The following is a 13186-nucleotide window of genomic DNA, read 5'->3' as shown; positions in this document are numbered from 1 at the left end:
CAGGAATGGGCAGGGACGCAAAAGGGCTGGCCTTACTCGGTCCTAGCTGGCCTTGGGAGACAGGAGGAGGCTGCCTGGGAGGAGGAGGACCGGAGACCCTCCCTCTCTGGGGCTGGATTAAAGCAGCGCTGGGGGCGGGGTTGCTCCTGTGGGCGGGCAGGCGGGGGAGGAGAACCCAGCTCTGGCCCAGGCATTTCAAAAATTTGCTGCTTTTCCACTTAAACTCCCCGCCCCCCCCACCCAAGACTGTGCCTCCCAGAATGGCATTTCCGCTTTGGAATCAAGGCCCTAGGATCTGTGCCCCACTGTGCTGCAAGGGGAGTAGCTGGAGGGGGAGAGGAATGCCCCCTCCCAGGCCTGCCATGGGGGAGTGGGGGAGGGGCACCCACTGGGCAGGCTCTGGCTGGGGTGTATGGGGGAGCATACCCTCCCGGGCCGACTGCCAAGTGACACAGCCCCCAGGACAGCATACAGGCTGGCCCTGGGCCAAGGTCTCTATGACCACGTGCTCATTTCATGCCCGCAGTGATCCTGCAAAACAGCCTTCACGCATAGCCCCGTCTTCCAGAGGAAGAGGGTTGAGACCCAGTTTACTGCCCCTTGCCCCATCCCACAGACTTCAGCCACAGAAGGGAAAGAACTGGTGGCCACAGAAGGGACGGTGGGGATGCTAGAGTGCAGTCCACCCTGACTCCCCTGTGGCAGGCAACTTCAGGACAGGGCAGAAAGGGAATCAAGGGGCAGGGACACTCAGGAAAGCCAAGGACCCTGCCACACTCAGAGACCCCAAAGGACAGGCGTCTGAGACCCAAGCACCGCCCTCAAACACAACTGAGTTCAGAACTGGGGCCCAGGGACTTCCCTGCTGGTCCAGTGGTTAAGACTCACACAGGGACTCTGGCTCTCATCTGTCCGTTAAAGTGTCCACTGGGGTGAGGGCTGCTGCTGATCCTAGACCCTAAGTGGGGAGGCCCGGCTCCTACTCTCTGGGCTTTTGGGGTCTTATTCTCTAGGTCAGACCCACAACACAAAGAACTATTCTTGCTTTAGCCCCAACAATGTCTGTGGCAGCATTTATAACAGCAAACAAAGAGGGGGCATAACCTAAATGCCCAACTATAGGGGACTGGTTGGGCCACCAGAGCCTCTCAATGGAAGATTGTGCAGCTATTAAGATGGCCACTTTCAGAGACTAAAATCATGCAAGAAAATGCTGATGGGCAGTGAAAAGAGTGGGCTAAAATGGCTCGCACAGTGTGACTCAGACAGCCCCCTTCCCCTCCTAAAGCCTTGGTTTTCCCAGCAGCACAGAGGGTGGCTGGATGGGTCAGCTGATGGCCAGCTCGGGGAGCAGCAGCAGGAAAGGATTTCCTGAGGCCGGAGGTGAGTGCTGCCAGCCCAGGGACAGGAAGAAATGATGTATCTGTAGGGCTATGGGTGTTGACGCCTTGCCCCTGGGCTGGCCACGCACACTGGCAAGCTCCAAGCCAGCCTGCAAGCCGGAGCCAGCCTGCCTGGGCAAGGGTGGAGGAACCCCTGTGGATGGCCTGGAGAAGAGGCCAGCCCGCTGCATCGAGAACCACTGTCACACAGGCCGGACACCCCACACACCCAGTGTCAGCCAGCCCTCACTGCCCTCCTGGGGACCAGGACAGAACTACCACCACCCAGAGGCTCAGAGAGGGGCAGTGCCTTGCCCAGGTCACACCTCCAGGAAGTGACAAAGCTACAAACTAAAAATGTAACCGTACCTGGCTACCCAGGGGTGTGCCCACAGAACAGCACCCCAGGTGATCTCAGACAGAGCAGAGTCTGCACGCTTAGGGCGGGCGTCAGAGCCATAAAGAGCTCTCCCGTCCTCCCCTGCTCTCCAAGGGCGGAGTACCATGGGGCAGTCTGTTTGTCACTGCAGTGGTGACTCGGACTGTGGAGGGGTGGGCTCTAGTCCCCAGCCTTCGAGTCCGTTTAGCATCGTCCCAGGCCAGTCCCCAGAGACCAGGGTACAAGGGCACAACCAGGACCGAAGGTGTGGGGACAGAGCCTAGGGGTGGCGGAGGGGGATAGATGGGCCTGGATCCCAGCAAATCCACTGCCCCCCACATTCCCGCAGCTCCCTCCCCTCTCGCTCTGGCTCTTTCAAGAACTGGGAACTGGAAAGAGCAACAGTCTCCCGATTCTTTTAATTGCTTTTCTAACTTGGAAATGAAAGAGCAGCAGGGGCACCTGCGGGGAGATGCCTGCTTCAGTGAGCGAGCAGCCCGGTTCACGAGGCTGGGGCACTTCCCAGGGGCTCTTTGTCCCAGCCCAGGGTGCTGCCCCCATGGCCTGAGTCCTCCCTTCTCTTCGAACCCCCTCCCCATGTGCCTCAGAGAAGCAAAAACCAGGCCCCACATGTGCATAATGAGAAGGCTGCCCTCCCGCATGGCACTGGGACACCACTCCCTGGGTCCTCACCCAGAGGCAGCCACCTCGGCACTGCCTGAGGGAGGACACGGGGGTGGGGGGAGGAAGGGCTGGGGACAAGACCCTGTCCTCAGACAGAAAGCTTAGCCGCTGGAGGCCCAGCTCAGGCTGACAGCCTGGGTGGGCAGGGCCCGGGGTGTGGTCAAGAAGCAGTCCCAGCCCGCAGTCTGCACCAGCCTCTCCCCATGGCAGCCAGCTCCAGCATGTCAGGGCAGGGAGAGGGGGCGACTTCACATGCCCTCTGCTGCCCCCCGAGCCTGCTTCCATAGCAGCACAGGTGCCCACACCCACAGAGACCCCCAGAGGGGCAGCAATGTTGGCCAGACATCAGCTGGGGTCAGGAGGACAGTGGAGTCACAGGAGGGACCCTGGGAGCTCTGGGGTCAGTGGGGTGGGAGTACAGGAAGGCGTGAAAACAAAGAGAGCACAGCTACAGCAGCCACCGAGGAAGTGTGGCTTTTTCTCCCTCCTCGAACCACACTGGGGGCCTCCCACCTGAGCCTGCTCCAACCTACAGAGAAAGGCTCCATGTGCCCCAGGAGACCCAGGCCCAATCCTCACCCAGGTGTAGCCTACAAGGACAGGAGTAGAGCCCATTAAAGATTCCACCTGGCACGGGACCTCAGTGGTCACTGCATCTTTCAGAGCCTTGGTTAGTGCGTCTGCTAAACGTAACCACCGCCAGGAGCCCTGCCCACCACCAGGCCATGAGACTGCAGGCACGTGCAGGCGCAGTGCATGGCGGCACCTTGGTGTCAGCCGCACACTCACGCACCTCCCCTGCCCTGCCAAACACACTCCCTTGGGCCCACAGCTCATGCACAAGTGCACTCCAGTAAGCCCTCCCTGTCCGCCCAGCCGCTGCTCAAGGGCCCTGAGCTTCCCTAGCCCCTGAACCACACGAGGAACAAAACCTCAACCTCGTCTGAGATTCTGCAGCAAAAATCGTTCTGCAAAGCCCTGTTGCCCCCAGCTCCACCAGCCAACGCTGGGAGGTGGGCAGGGTCTCCCCTCAGCCAGGGGGAGTGGGGAGTGGCTGGGCCTATCACTACACATGCTATAGCACCCACTCCCTGCTGGGATAGGCTGCCAGGGAAACAAGTCGTGTCCTCAAGGAACTTACACTCCAGGGCGTGTGAGGGGGACAAACAGATAAACATGGGAGCGCCTGTGGGAGAACCAAGCAGACAGCAGAGAGCAGACTGGAGGCAGGGGCTACTTTATACAAGGTGCCTGGGGGCTCCTCTCTGATGAGGTAGCATTTGAGCAGATGTGTGAATCTTTTGCTAAGGTTCATTATGCAGAAAAAAATAACAGTAAAGGTTTGTAAGAACAGCACAGGCAGCCAATTCCCTCGGTGTGAAGAGCAGAGCACAGAGGTGTTAGGGAAGCAGGGAGTGGCTCTCAAGCAACCCCTCCCTGCTCTTAGCTTCTTGAGTGGTGCGGGTGTCCTGCTGGCTGGGGGCATCCAGAGTTAACTGGGAGCAGCCAGGAGTGTCTGCCTGGTGGGGTGTCTTGGCAGGCAGCCAGGGACAAAGTGCGGGGGGGGGGGGGGGGGTACCGGGAATCTGTCCCGACCAGGGAGGGTGGAGGGATAGGGTCAGCTCCCAAGACAGGCTCCATCCTCTCCTAGAAGCCTCTCCCCACTAGGACCTCTGGTGGGCACAGAGTCCTGGGAAAAACACAGGTGACTCAAAAACCTAAGACGCTTCACCTCATGGCCAACCTGGGAAGAGGGAATTCAAACCCTGGATACCTGTGGAGGGCTGTGAACAAGAAGGCATGTGGTCACACCACTCTGACAATCGTGTAACTTTGGGGAATCCAGGATTTGGGGGCACAGACGACTCCCTGGGCATGCCTCAACGCACACATGATTGGATATCAGGTTTTATAAAATACTGAAATAGGGTATTACACCACCACTAACACTAGTACGTTCCAGTATTAAAAATACACAGCACAGAAAGACTAGAGACAGATATCCATCAGCAAGAGAATGGATAAGTACATAAATTCATAGTCAAAAGTGGAACACTCAGCAAAGCCACGAAAAGAGAACTACTGATACACACCATGTGGATGAAAATCTCAAAATCATTTTGCTGAATGAAAAAAGCCAGACCCCAAAGAGTATATACTATATGCTTCCACTTACATCAAGTTCAAGTTCAAGAACAGGCAAAACCATGCCATGATGAGAGAAATCAGAATGCTGGCCACCTTAGAAACTAACACAACACTGTAAATCAACTATATGCCAATAAAAATTAATTAAAAAAAAAGATCACAGGATAATCATAGCTTTTCCTTTAAAAAAAAAAAAAGAATGTTGACCACCTTACAGGGGGTAGGGCACACTTGACTGTGAAGGGGGTACTTGTGAATTTTCTGAGATGATGGAGAGGTTCCTTATCTTGATTTGATTGATGGTTACATGGGGTCTACATTAGTCAAAACTTATTCAACTGTATTCCTAACATCTTTCAATTTCACTACATAGAAAATCTACCTCAGGGACTTCCCGGGTGGCGCAGTGGTTAAGAATCCACCTGTCACTGCTGGGTTTATGGGTTCAATCCCTGGTCTGGAAAGATCCCACATGCCACGGGGCAACCAAGCCCATGCGCCACAACTACTGAGCCCGCATGCCACAACTACTGAGCCTGCGCGCCCTAGAACCCGTGCTTCGCAACAAGAGAAGCCACCACAATGAGAAGTCTGCGCACTGCAACGAAGAGTAGTCCCCGCTCGCCGCAACTAGAGAGAGCCGCCCGCATGCAGCAATGAAGACCCAACACAGCCAAAAATAAATAAAATTTAAAAAAAAAAGAAAATCTACCTCAACAAGAGAGTCTCAACTGGTAAAAATAAAAAAAGCACAGAGGAAACAATACATAGCATTAGGAATACCAAAAAATAGGTACTGCAATCCTAAACCCACCGTGTTACCCTTTTTGCCCTGGCTGTCAGGGAGCTTCAAGTTAAATCTGCATGCCTACCTTCCCCATACAGTACATATTTCTGGATCTTTTGATGATCCCAGACTGTTTGTGTCTTTCACTATAATCTGCTTCAACTCCTTACTGGAACTCAGCAGGGTTTAAATAATAAATTAAAATTACTAAAAAGTTCCCTCAGCCTCTAATTCCCCTTAGAGAAGGGACTAACTTTAGAGCCACAACTTGTGACCACCTCTCCTGGCAGAGCAGGCATGCATCACCACATCCAAGGTCCCCAACCTGTCCCCAGGTCTTTTTCTTTTTTTCTTTTTTGGCCGGGCTGAGCAGCATGCAGGATCTTACCCCGACCAGGGACCAAACCCTGAGCCCCCTGCAGTGGGAGCGCAGAGTCCTAACCACTGGACTGCCAGGGAAGTCCCCCCTCCAGGTCTTTTTCTTGAAGAGAGGGAGACAAAGGCCCAGCAAACTGAAGAAAGCCAAAGAAACAACAGGGTTAGACTAGGATGCAATCAAAGCAAGCGGTTGTTATGAAGCCAAGTCAGAGGCTGGGGAGGCAAAGAAGAGCACAGAAAGGGCAGGAGACGGGAGGGCAGGTGCAGCTCAGGCCTCATGCCAGGCCATGGGAGGCGGGGGGTCACAAGCTGCCACCCTCACAGCCTTGCGGCCCACCTGCCTCACCCACAAGCTTGAGCCCCCTCCCTTAAAGTGCCAGGACCCACCTCCGGCGTGCTCTCCTTCCCACCCAGGACCCTGCCTGTTCCATGCTGGCCAGGCCACTGCTGACCACATCTGAAGTCAGGCTTGTACCCACCGATCCAACAGCTCCCAAAGCCGGCAGCCCTGCACCCGCTCCCGGGGGCCCTCAGGGCAGGGCATGCAGCTGGTCTGAGGCACAGTGGACCAGATGGTGGCCCCACTGGAGGCCACTCTATCTGTGGGGTGAGGACACGTACCTGTCCATCCAAGGCTCAAGAGGCAGGGGAGGGGCTGGGGTCATTCCACTGCTAAGGCCCTGGCCGGAACCGACCCTAAAGAGAAAGCTACTGGAGGCAGGCTGGATGGCGTGGAACATTATGGGGGCAGGGAGCTGATCTCTTCCCAAGCTGGTCGTGCCAGTGCCAGGAGTGGGTCTCGGCCACTGCACCAGTCAACAGTGGCAGGATGAAGATAATAACCTCAACAGCAGTAGCTGCTATGACTTATTAGCCTCTTAGTAAAAGCTTTCTGCAAACCTCACCAAGTTCTCATAAAACCCCAAGAGCTCAGTGCTGTTAACATCCCCATAACACAGAGGACACAGGCTCAGAGAGGTTCAGTAACTGGCTCAGACGAGCCAGCACCATTCACTCCGGAGCCCTTGCCCTCGACCCACCACAAATCCTCCCCACCCAGACTTAGCCTCTCTGGGAACCCACTCAGCCCCCAACAAGGCTTCCAGGACAGTGGCTGGGATGCAGGCTCTCTGCACAGGGACATAGACTCCTATATGGCGGTGGGCTCCTCGGTGCTCCCAGGGCCACTTCCTTGGCAGGTGGCCAGGATAGGCTGGAGAGAGAGGAATCAAGCAGGCCTGGTCCTGCCCTGAGGAGCCTAGCAGGCACCAGATAACCCCAAGGATGAATGCACTATCACAGATGGGAATCCTGGATGGCTTCCTGGCACGCTGCCCTCTGCCTGAGCGAGCGGGAGTGACGAGGTGAGCACGGCAGCGGCTGAAGACCTTCCTGCCGAGGGAGGGCCGGGCAGAGTCCAAGGCCAGCGGGAGGAGTGTGGCAGCAGGGGCGTGCCAGGGCCTTCGGAGACTGAACTGAGGACCTTGGACTTGGACACTGCCTCTTCCCACTGTCCTCTTTTGAGCCTGTTCTACCAGGCCCCAGCTGTCCATGGCCTGGCTGCCCAGGCCAGTGGTGAGCCCAGGGCAGAGCCTCCCAGCTCCCTGGCCAGCTCTCCAGTCACAGTGGTGGCTGGCACAGAGCCAGGCACAAAGGGCACCCTGGGACCGCTGGCAGAGGTTCGACCAGGTACCACTCCTGCCCCGCCGATCTCCACTGACTGCTGCTGGGGCCCGCAGGGCTACAGCCCCGGGCGAGCTGCCTGGTCGCCCAGAGGCCCAGCTGCCTCATGTCCAGGGGTGCTGAAGGGGTTACCCAAACTCATGCTCAGAAAGCCACGAGCAGAGGGTCGCTCTCTCAGCAGCCTTGGCCTCTGTGGATGGCTCAACAGGCCACAGCCCCTACAATTAGAGAGGCCACACTCACTTTCTGGCTTTGGATCCTGCCAGACTTGGTGCCCACCCTGGCTCCGTCTCTCAGTGGCCAGGCGACCCTGGCAAGACTACAGGTCCTCCCCGAGCCCAGCGCCTGGCACACAGAATGCACTCAACACACGTCAGCACTTAGCTCCTTGAAAGGACCCATTCCTCACTTAATAAAGGAGCAGAGGAGGGGCTGGAATGGCTGTGCCCATTTCCCAGACAGGAAACAAGAGGCAGGAACAGAGAGCAGGCAGCTTCTCTACAAGCTGGAAGCTGGCTTCCTGCCTGACAGTGCCGGGGGGCAGTGTCACTCCAATGCCCACCAGGGGTCTGAAGGGGGTGGCACAGCCATCTTCCTTCCAAATGCTTCCTGCCTGCCCAGAGAGAAGAGACAGTCCTGGGTGCTGACCAGCCATACCCAAGACGAAGGCGGATGTCCGACAGCACCCAGGAAGTGCACCTCCAGGTGCTGTGTGAACTGTGCCTCAGCTCTGGGCAGAGGAAGAAGCACGAGGCAGGGAGTCAGGAGGACCCCATGTGCCTTCCCCTCTCTGGACCCCAGACCCCACGTGAGTCAAATGACAGAGGGAGACAAGCTGATCCCTGCAGGGCCCCCCAGCTCTAACACTCAGGAGGTCACTCCTGTCCCAACCTGGTTTGCCCCAGCCTCTTCTGTCACCGCCATCACCTCCCATCTCATTCTGAAGCATTTTATAATTGCTGTGGGCCAAAGTGCCTGCGTCAGCCCCATCCAGGAAAAGACTGCCCAAATGAAGGGGTATGCTTAAAACCCAAATGTGTCCGTGAGCACCACATGGGCGGTCACCATTCTGGGTTCGCAAAGCAGGGCTTGAGCAGGAGGCTGGCTGGCCTCACCACTCATCAGCACATGAAAGCAATTTTCTGAACATTTCATGGCTGCTCCCAAAATGAACTTCCTCTCCCAGTGCCACCAGTTCACACATTGCTCAGGGTCCCAGGAGACAGCCAGGGTGATCTGACAGGCCAGCATGTAGGGGGCAGAGGGTGAGAACCCCCCCACTCCCCTCTGCAGAATCTCCAAGGGCTGTGGCTGCAGATGGGAGGGTGGGAAGCGACGTGGAGCCGGCAGTGGTGTGTAGAGACGGAGCAGAGCTGGACTGCAGGTCTCCACAGCAGGTGTCCACAGCAGTGCCTGTCTGTCCAAATCACACCCAGAACCTGGCCCTCCCACCATCCCTCTCTTGTTACAGATGGGGCCACTGAGGCACAGAGCCCAGGAAGGCTGCCCAAAGTTCTATAAGGCAAGGGGTCTGGGTGCCATCCCAGACTCCAGATCCGCACCTCTGCTGTGATTGTGGAGGCCACACCAAATCAAGCGCAGACGTCCCAAACTTAGGCTCTCCAGCCTCTTATGTGGCCGGAGTCACATGCCCCATTCACTACTGCCCTGGAGACTCAGGTCCTCAAGCAGGCTCAGATGGCCCACCTCATCTCTCTGGTCAGTGCCCATAGGATCAGGGCAGGTTCCCCCAATGCCCCGAGCCAGAAGAGACCCAGAGCTTTGCAGGAAAGCAGGGCAGGAGAAGGGCTTGGCAGGCATTTTCTGTCTTCTTTCTTTCTAAAGATGAGGCAATTATGCTCTGAACCAGAACAGATGGGGGTGGGGACTTCACATCAGTACGGTCTGGAAGCCCTAATTTTTTCTTCAGTAACTCTGCATTACTGCTTCTGGAGGCGGGCAGGAGCTGGGATCTTTAATTCCATAATAACAATGCTTTGCACTTACACAGCATCTCTCCTCCAGTAATCTCCATACACTCTACAGTGGGTAATTAAAAGTCCACTTGCCCTGCCAGGAAGCCCCAGCTGTCTGCTTCACCGTAAGGACGGGGTCCCCCAAGTGACAAGCAGTTCCAGAAACAGGCCAGGGGACAGGCGCGCTGGGCCACTGCCCCTTCCTGTCAGAGGGAAAGCCCCTAACGCAGCAGAGAAACAATGGCTGGAGGCCACAGCTTTCCAGCAGAAGGTGCCCCTTCCGGGAAGGAAGGAAGCAGGGTGTCAGCCCCCACCTCAGTCTGTGCATCTGTAAAGCGGGCTAGGGTCTGTGCTTGAGGCTTGGTGACCAGCGGTGGCCAGGATCACTTGCCACCCTCAGGAGGTGGGACTCAGATGCCTCCAGTTGCCGGCCAAAGTGTGGAGCCCTGGGGGGCTGCCCAAGCCTGCCTGCTGGGCTAGGAGGAGTGGGTGTCGGGTGAGAAGAGAAGCCCCCATGGCTAGGAGGGAAGAAAAGGCTGGGCCCTGAACCCTTGGGGGTTCAGCCGCAGAGGTAAACTTCCCGGGAAAGTGAGTGCATCCGCCGGTTCTGGGGGGTAGGCGCAGATCTCCACCCCGCCAGGCTGCCCCGGGTGAAGGGTGTCTCGGTCTTGGGAGAGGTACAGACCGGGCTCCAGGCCTGGCCATCCCCGTGAGGTCCCTGAGCACAACAGGGCAGCTGTCCTAGGTGATTCCCAGGGGTACTACGCAGACCCCGCCCCCTCACCCAGCCCAACCATCCTGTAGGAGGCTTCCCGGGGAGCGGCAGAGACCTCTCCCCACTAGGCCTAGCCGTCCTGGTGGTGGAGGGATTCCTGGGGGACAGCACGGACCCCAGCCCGACCCGGCTCTCCAGGGAGAGGATGGAAAGAAAGGCGGAGGCGGAGAGGCCGGCTTCGCGGAGAAACCCCAGGCTGCCCCCATCCCCCGACGCGAGAAGGCCCAGGTGGGGTGACCCCCAGCCCGGAGCCCCGGCGGCATTAGGCCTGCAGCGGGCGGCGTGAGGTCGCGGTCCCGGCCGGCGGTCAGTACTCACCGGCACGGACATCTTGGCCGCCGCTCTCGGGGCCCGGGCGGGCAGCAGCGCCGGCAGGCTGCGGACGCCGGTCTGCCGCGCCGCTCAGAGCCCCCCGCGCGGGGTCCCGGCGCTCTCGGGGATCCCGACTGGCTCCTGCGATCTCCCGGCGGCCGGACTGTCCAGCCGCTCCAGCCCACGCCGCGCATGCGCCGCCCCGTGCCGCCCCTCCCCCTCCCGTCTCCTCCGCCCGGGGCCGCGTTAAAGGCGAGGACCCCGGACCCCGGCATTTTTCTGTCGGCCCAACGCGGCGACGAGGCTCGGCCTCCACCCTTTACCCGTCCTTCAGGGGCCACCTCGAGTCGCAGCATCTCCTGCGCGCCCGCTAGGTCTGGAGGCCAGAACCCCCCCACCCCCACCCCCACGTTGCCCAGCCCAGGGTGCTGGGCGCCTGCCCGGTGGTCTGGCTGGGCTCCCAATCTCTGTCTGAGGGCTACTGCAAGTCAGTGGAGCAGGGCTCCTAGAAACCCTTCCCACTCACCCAGCTGAAAGCCCAGCGACACCCCCGCCTCCCCCCCCCCCACCCCCGCCACCAAAACCCCACACACAGCTCTGCCCAGAGCTCCTCCGCCTGCTCTGCGCTCCCCTGACTGCCCCTCCCCGGGAACAGCCTGGCTGATCGTCAGGTCACCCTGACAGAGCTGGACGGGCTTTTAGGGAGGATCCTGTCTCCTGGTAACCCCCACTCAAGGGCCACCCATAACCAGGCCGTCCCTGCACCAGAGACCAGCCTTCAGACACTGGAAGACAGGCACTCCAGGGCCTGAGCCTTCTTTTCTCCGGGTTAAACCCCCGATTTCTTCAGCTCTTCCACATCTGACATGGTGTCCAAGCACTGTGCACATACCTGTGCATCCTAATTGCCCCGCCCCCTGCCAGGTAGGCCTTGCTGTTCCCATGTTACATAGAACAGATTGAGGCTCTGAGACCCCTCGGCTACCAGAAGGCAGTACCAAGGGTCTGACCACTTTGTTATGCTGCCCATCACATACAAACTGTCCCTGCTTCCTGGGGGCCTTTCCTGGGCTAGAGGGGGCAGGCAGGGCCACAGCAAACAGAGGGGAGTCTGGGGTGACAGCTGCCACCCACTCAAAGGGCTCTCTGTGTTTGTCTGGCAGGCAGCCCTGCCCGTGCCCACTTGCCTGCATCCAGCTGGCACAGGGTCTCCTGAGCTGGGAGCAGCAGTTCAGCCTAGTGCCCAGGCTCCAGGCCACACATGCCCGCTGTCTCAGACGTCCCTCCTCTGCCACCCTCTCCCCCTACCACACTGAGCCTTCCTCCTGGAGCCCAGGCTCCAACCCTCCTTTCTCTCCTACTTCGTCTGGATTCTTTTTTTTTTTTTTTTTTAAGGTGTTGTGGGTAGGAGTTTATTAATTAATTAATTTATTTTTGCTGTGTTGGGTCTTCATTTCTGTGCGGGGGCTTTCTCTAGTTGTGGCAAGCGGGGGCCACTCTTCATCGCGGTGCGCGGGCCTCTCACTATCGTGGCCTCTTGTTGTGGAGCACAGGCTCCAGACACTCAGGCTCAGTAGTTGTGGCGCACGGGCCTAGTTGCTCCGCGGCACGTGGGATCCTCCCAGACCAGGGCTCAAACCCGTGTCCCCTGCATTAGCAGGCAGATTCTCAACCACTGCGCCACCAGGGAAGCCCCGTCTGGATTCTTATCGCCCACTGCTCCTGTCTTCTCTCCCATCGGCCCCATCTCTCAGTGCCCAGGCCAGAGCTGGGTGAGCAGTGGGGAAGGACTCCTTCCACACTCCTGGATATAGGGAAACGGGAACCCAACAGAGGGGTGTGGTTGGGGCCACAACCTCCAAACCATCAGTCCTTGCCTCCAACTGACCCCCAACGACTGCTTACTCGGGAAGGCCATCTCTAACTCATCCCTTAGCGCAGGAGGAGGGATGGCTCAGCCAGACCCTCACTCACTCTGAGGCAGGGACCCAGGGCCTTCGGTGTGGGGTTGGGGGCAGCCAGAGGAGCCCCGTCAGGGCACTGAGCATCCTCCCCAGCACGACCAGGTGTCTGTGAAAAAACAGCGGATGCTCCTCCCTTACCGTCACCAAACATCCCCCACTGCCCAGCAGGCAAATGATCCCAGGATGACTCACTCAGTCCTGCAAAAAACAGGCTCTGGGCACCTCAGGACTAGCAATTACACCACAAGTAACAGCTGGGCTGCCTGAGCAGGCACCAGCACCCTGAGAGGGTCCTTGAGGGCTACCAGGGCCCCAGGGAGACAGGGTTTATTGTTGCACCTGGCACTGGGAGGGAAGGGCATTTGGACATGGCCACAGAGTAAATCTGGGCGGAGACAAGCTTCATACCCAGTTCTCCAGACACCCAAACCCAGCCTCTATCCCCTGGGCTTTGCCAGAGGAGCCCCTGGCCGAGGAGAGTGCAGTGAGCCTTTGGAGGCGCCTGCAGGCAATGTGTAATAGTCCTACATTAGCAGGTTGCTTCGGTCACTGTTGATGAGCCAACATTGATACATCCTTATTAACTACTGTCCACACTCTATTCAGATATCCTTAGTTTTCCCTCTGTCCTTTTCCTGTTCTAGGATCCCATCCCGAATCCCACATTACATGTAGTCGTCATGTCTTCTTGTCAGGTTACTCTGCTATAAAGTGACTC

The 13186-nt window shown here is 58.1% G+C and overlaps 1 protein-coding gene across 1 annotated transcript in view; it reads right to left on the bottom strand.

Annotated features, from left to right (window-relative positions):
- The window catches only part of BCAR1 (BCAR1 scaffold protein, Cas family member), a gene marked incomplete at its 5' end in the record, with an annotated part of 35393 nt that extends 24716 nt beyond the window's left edge, over nt 1-10677 (bottom strand). Inside the window, one exon of the mRNA XM_079907176.1 lies at nt 10511-10677. Coding sequence (XP_079763302.1) covers nt 10511-10522 — 12 coding nt within the window. The remainder of the gene's footprint in view (nt 1-10510) is intronic.
- Nucleotides 10678-13186: the final 2509 nt, after the last annotated feature.

The sequence above is a fragment of the Stenella coeruleoalba genome, assembly GCF_951394435.1.
Source record: "Stenella coeruleoalba genome assembly, chromosome: 20".
NCBI classification, from domain to species: Eukaryota; Metazoa; Chordata; class Mammalia; order Artiodactyla; family Delphinidae; genus Stenella; species Stenella coeruleoalba.
Note: the sequence above shows the minus strand (reverse complement) of the source record. Positions and strands in the feature narration are given on the sequence as shown.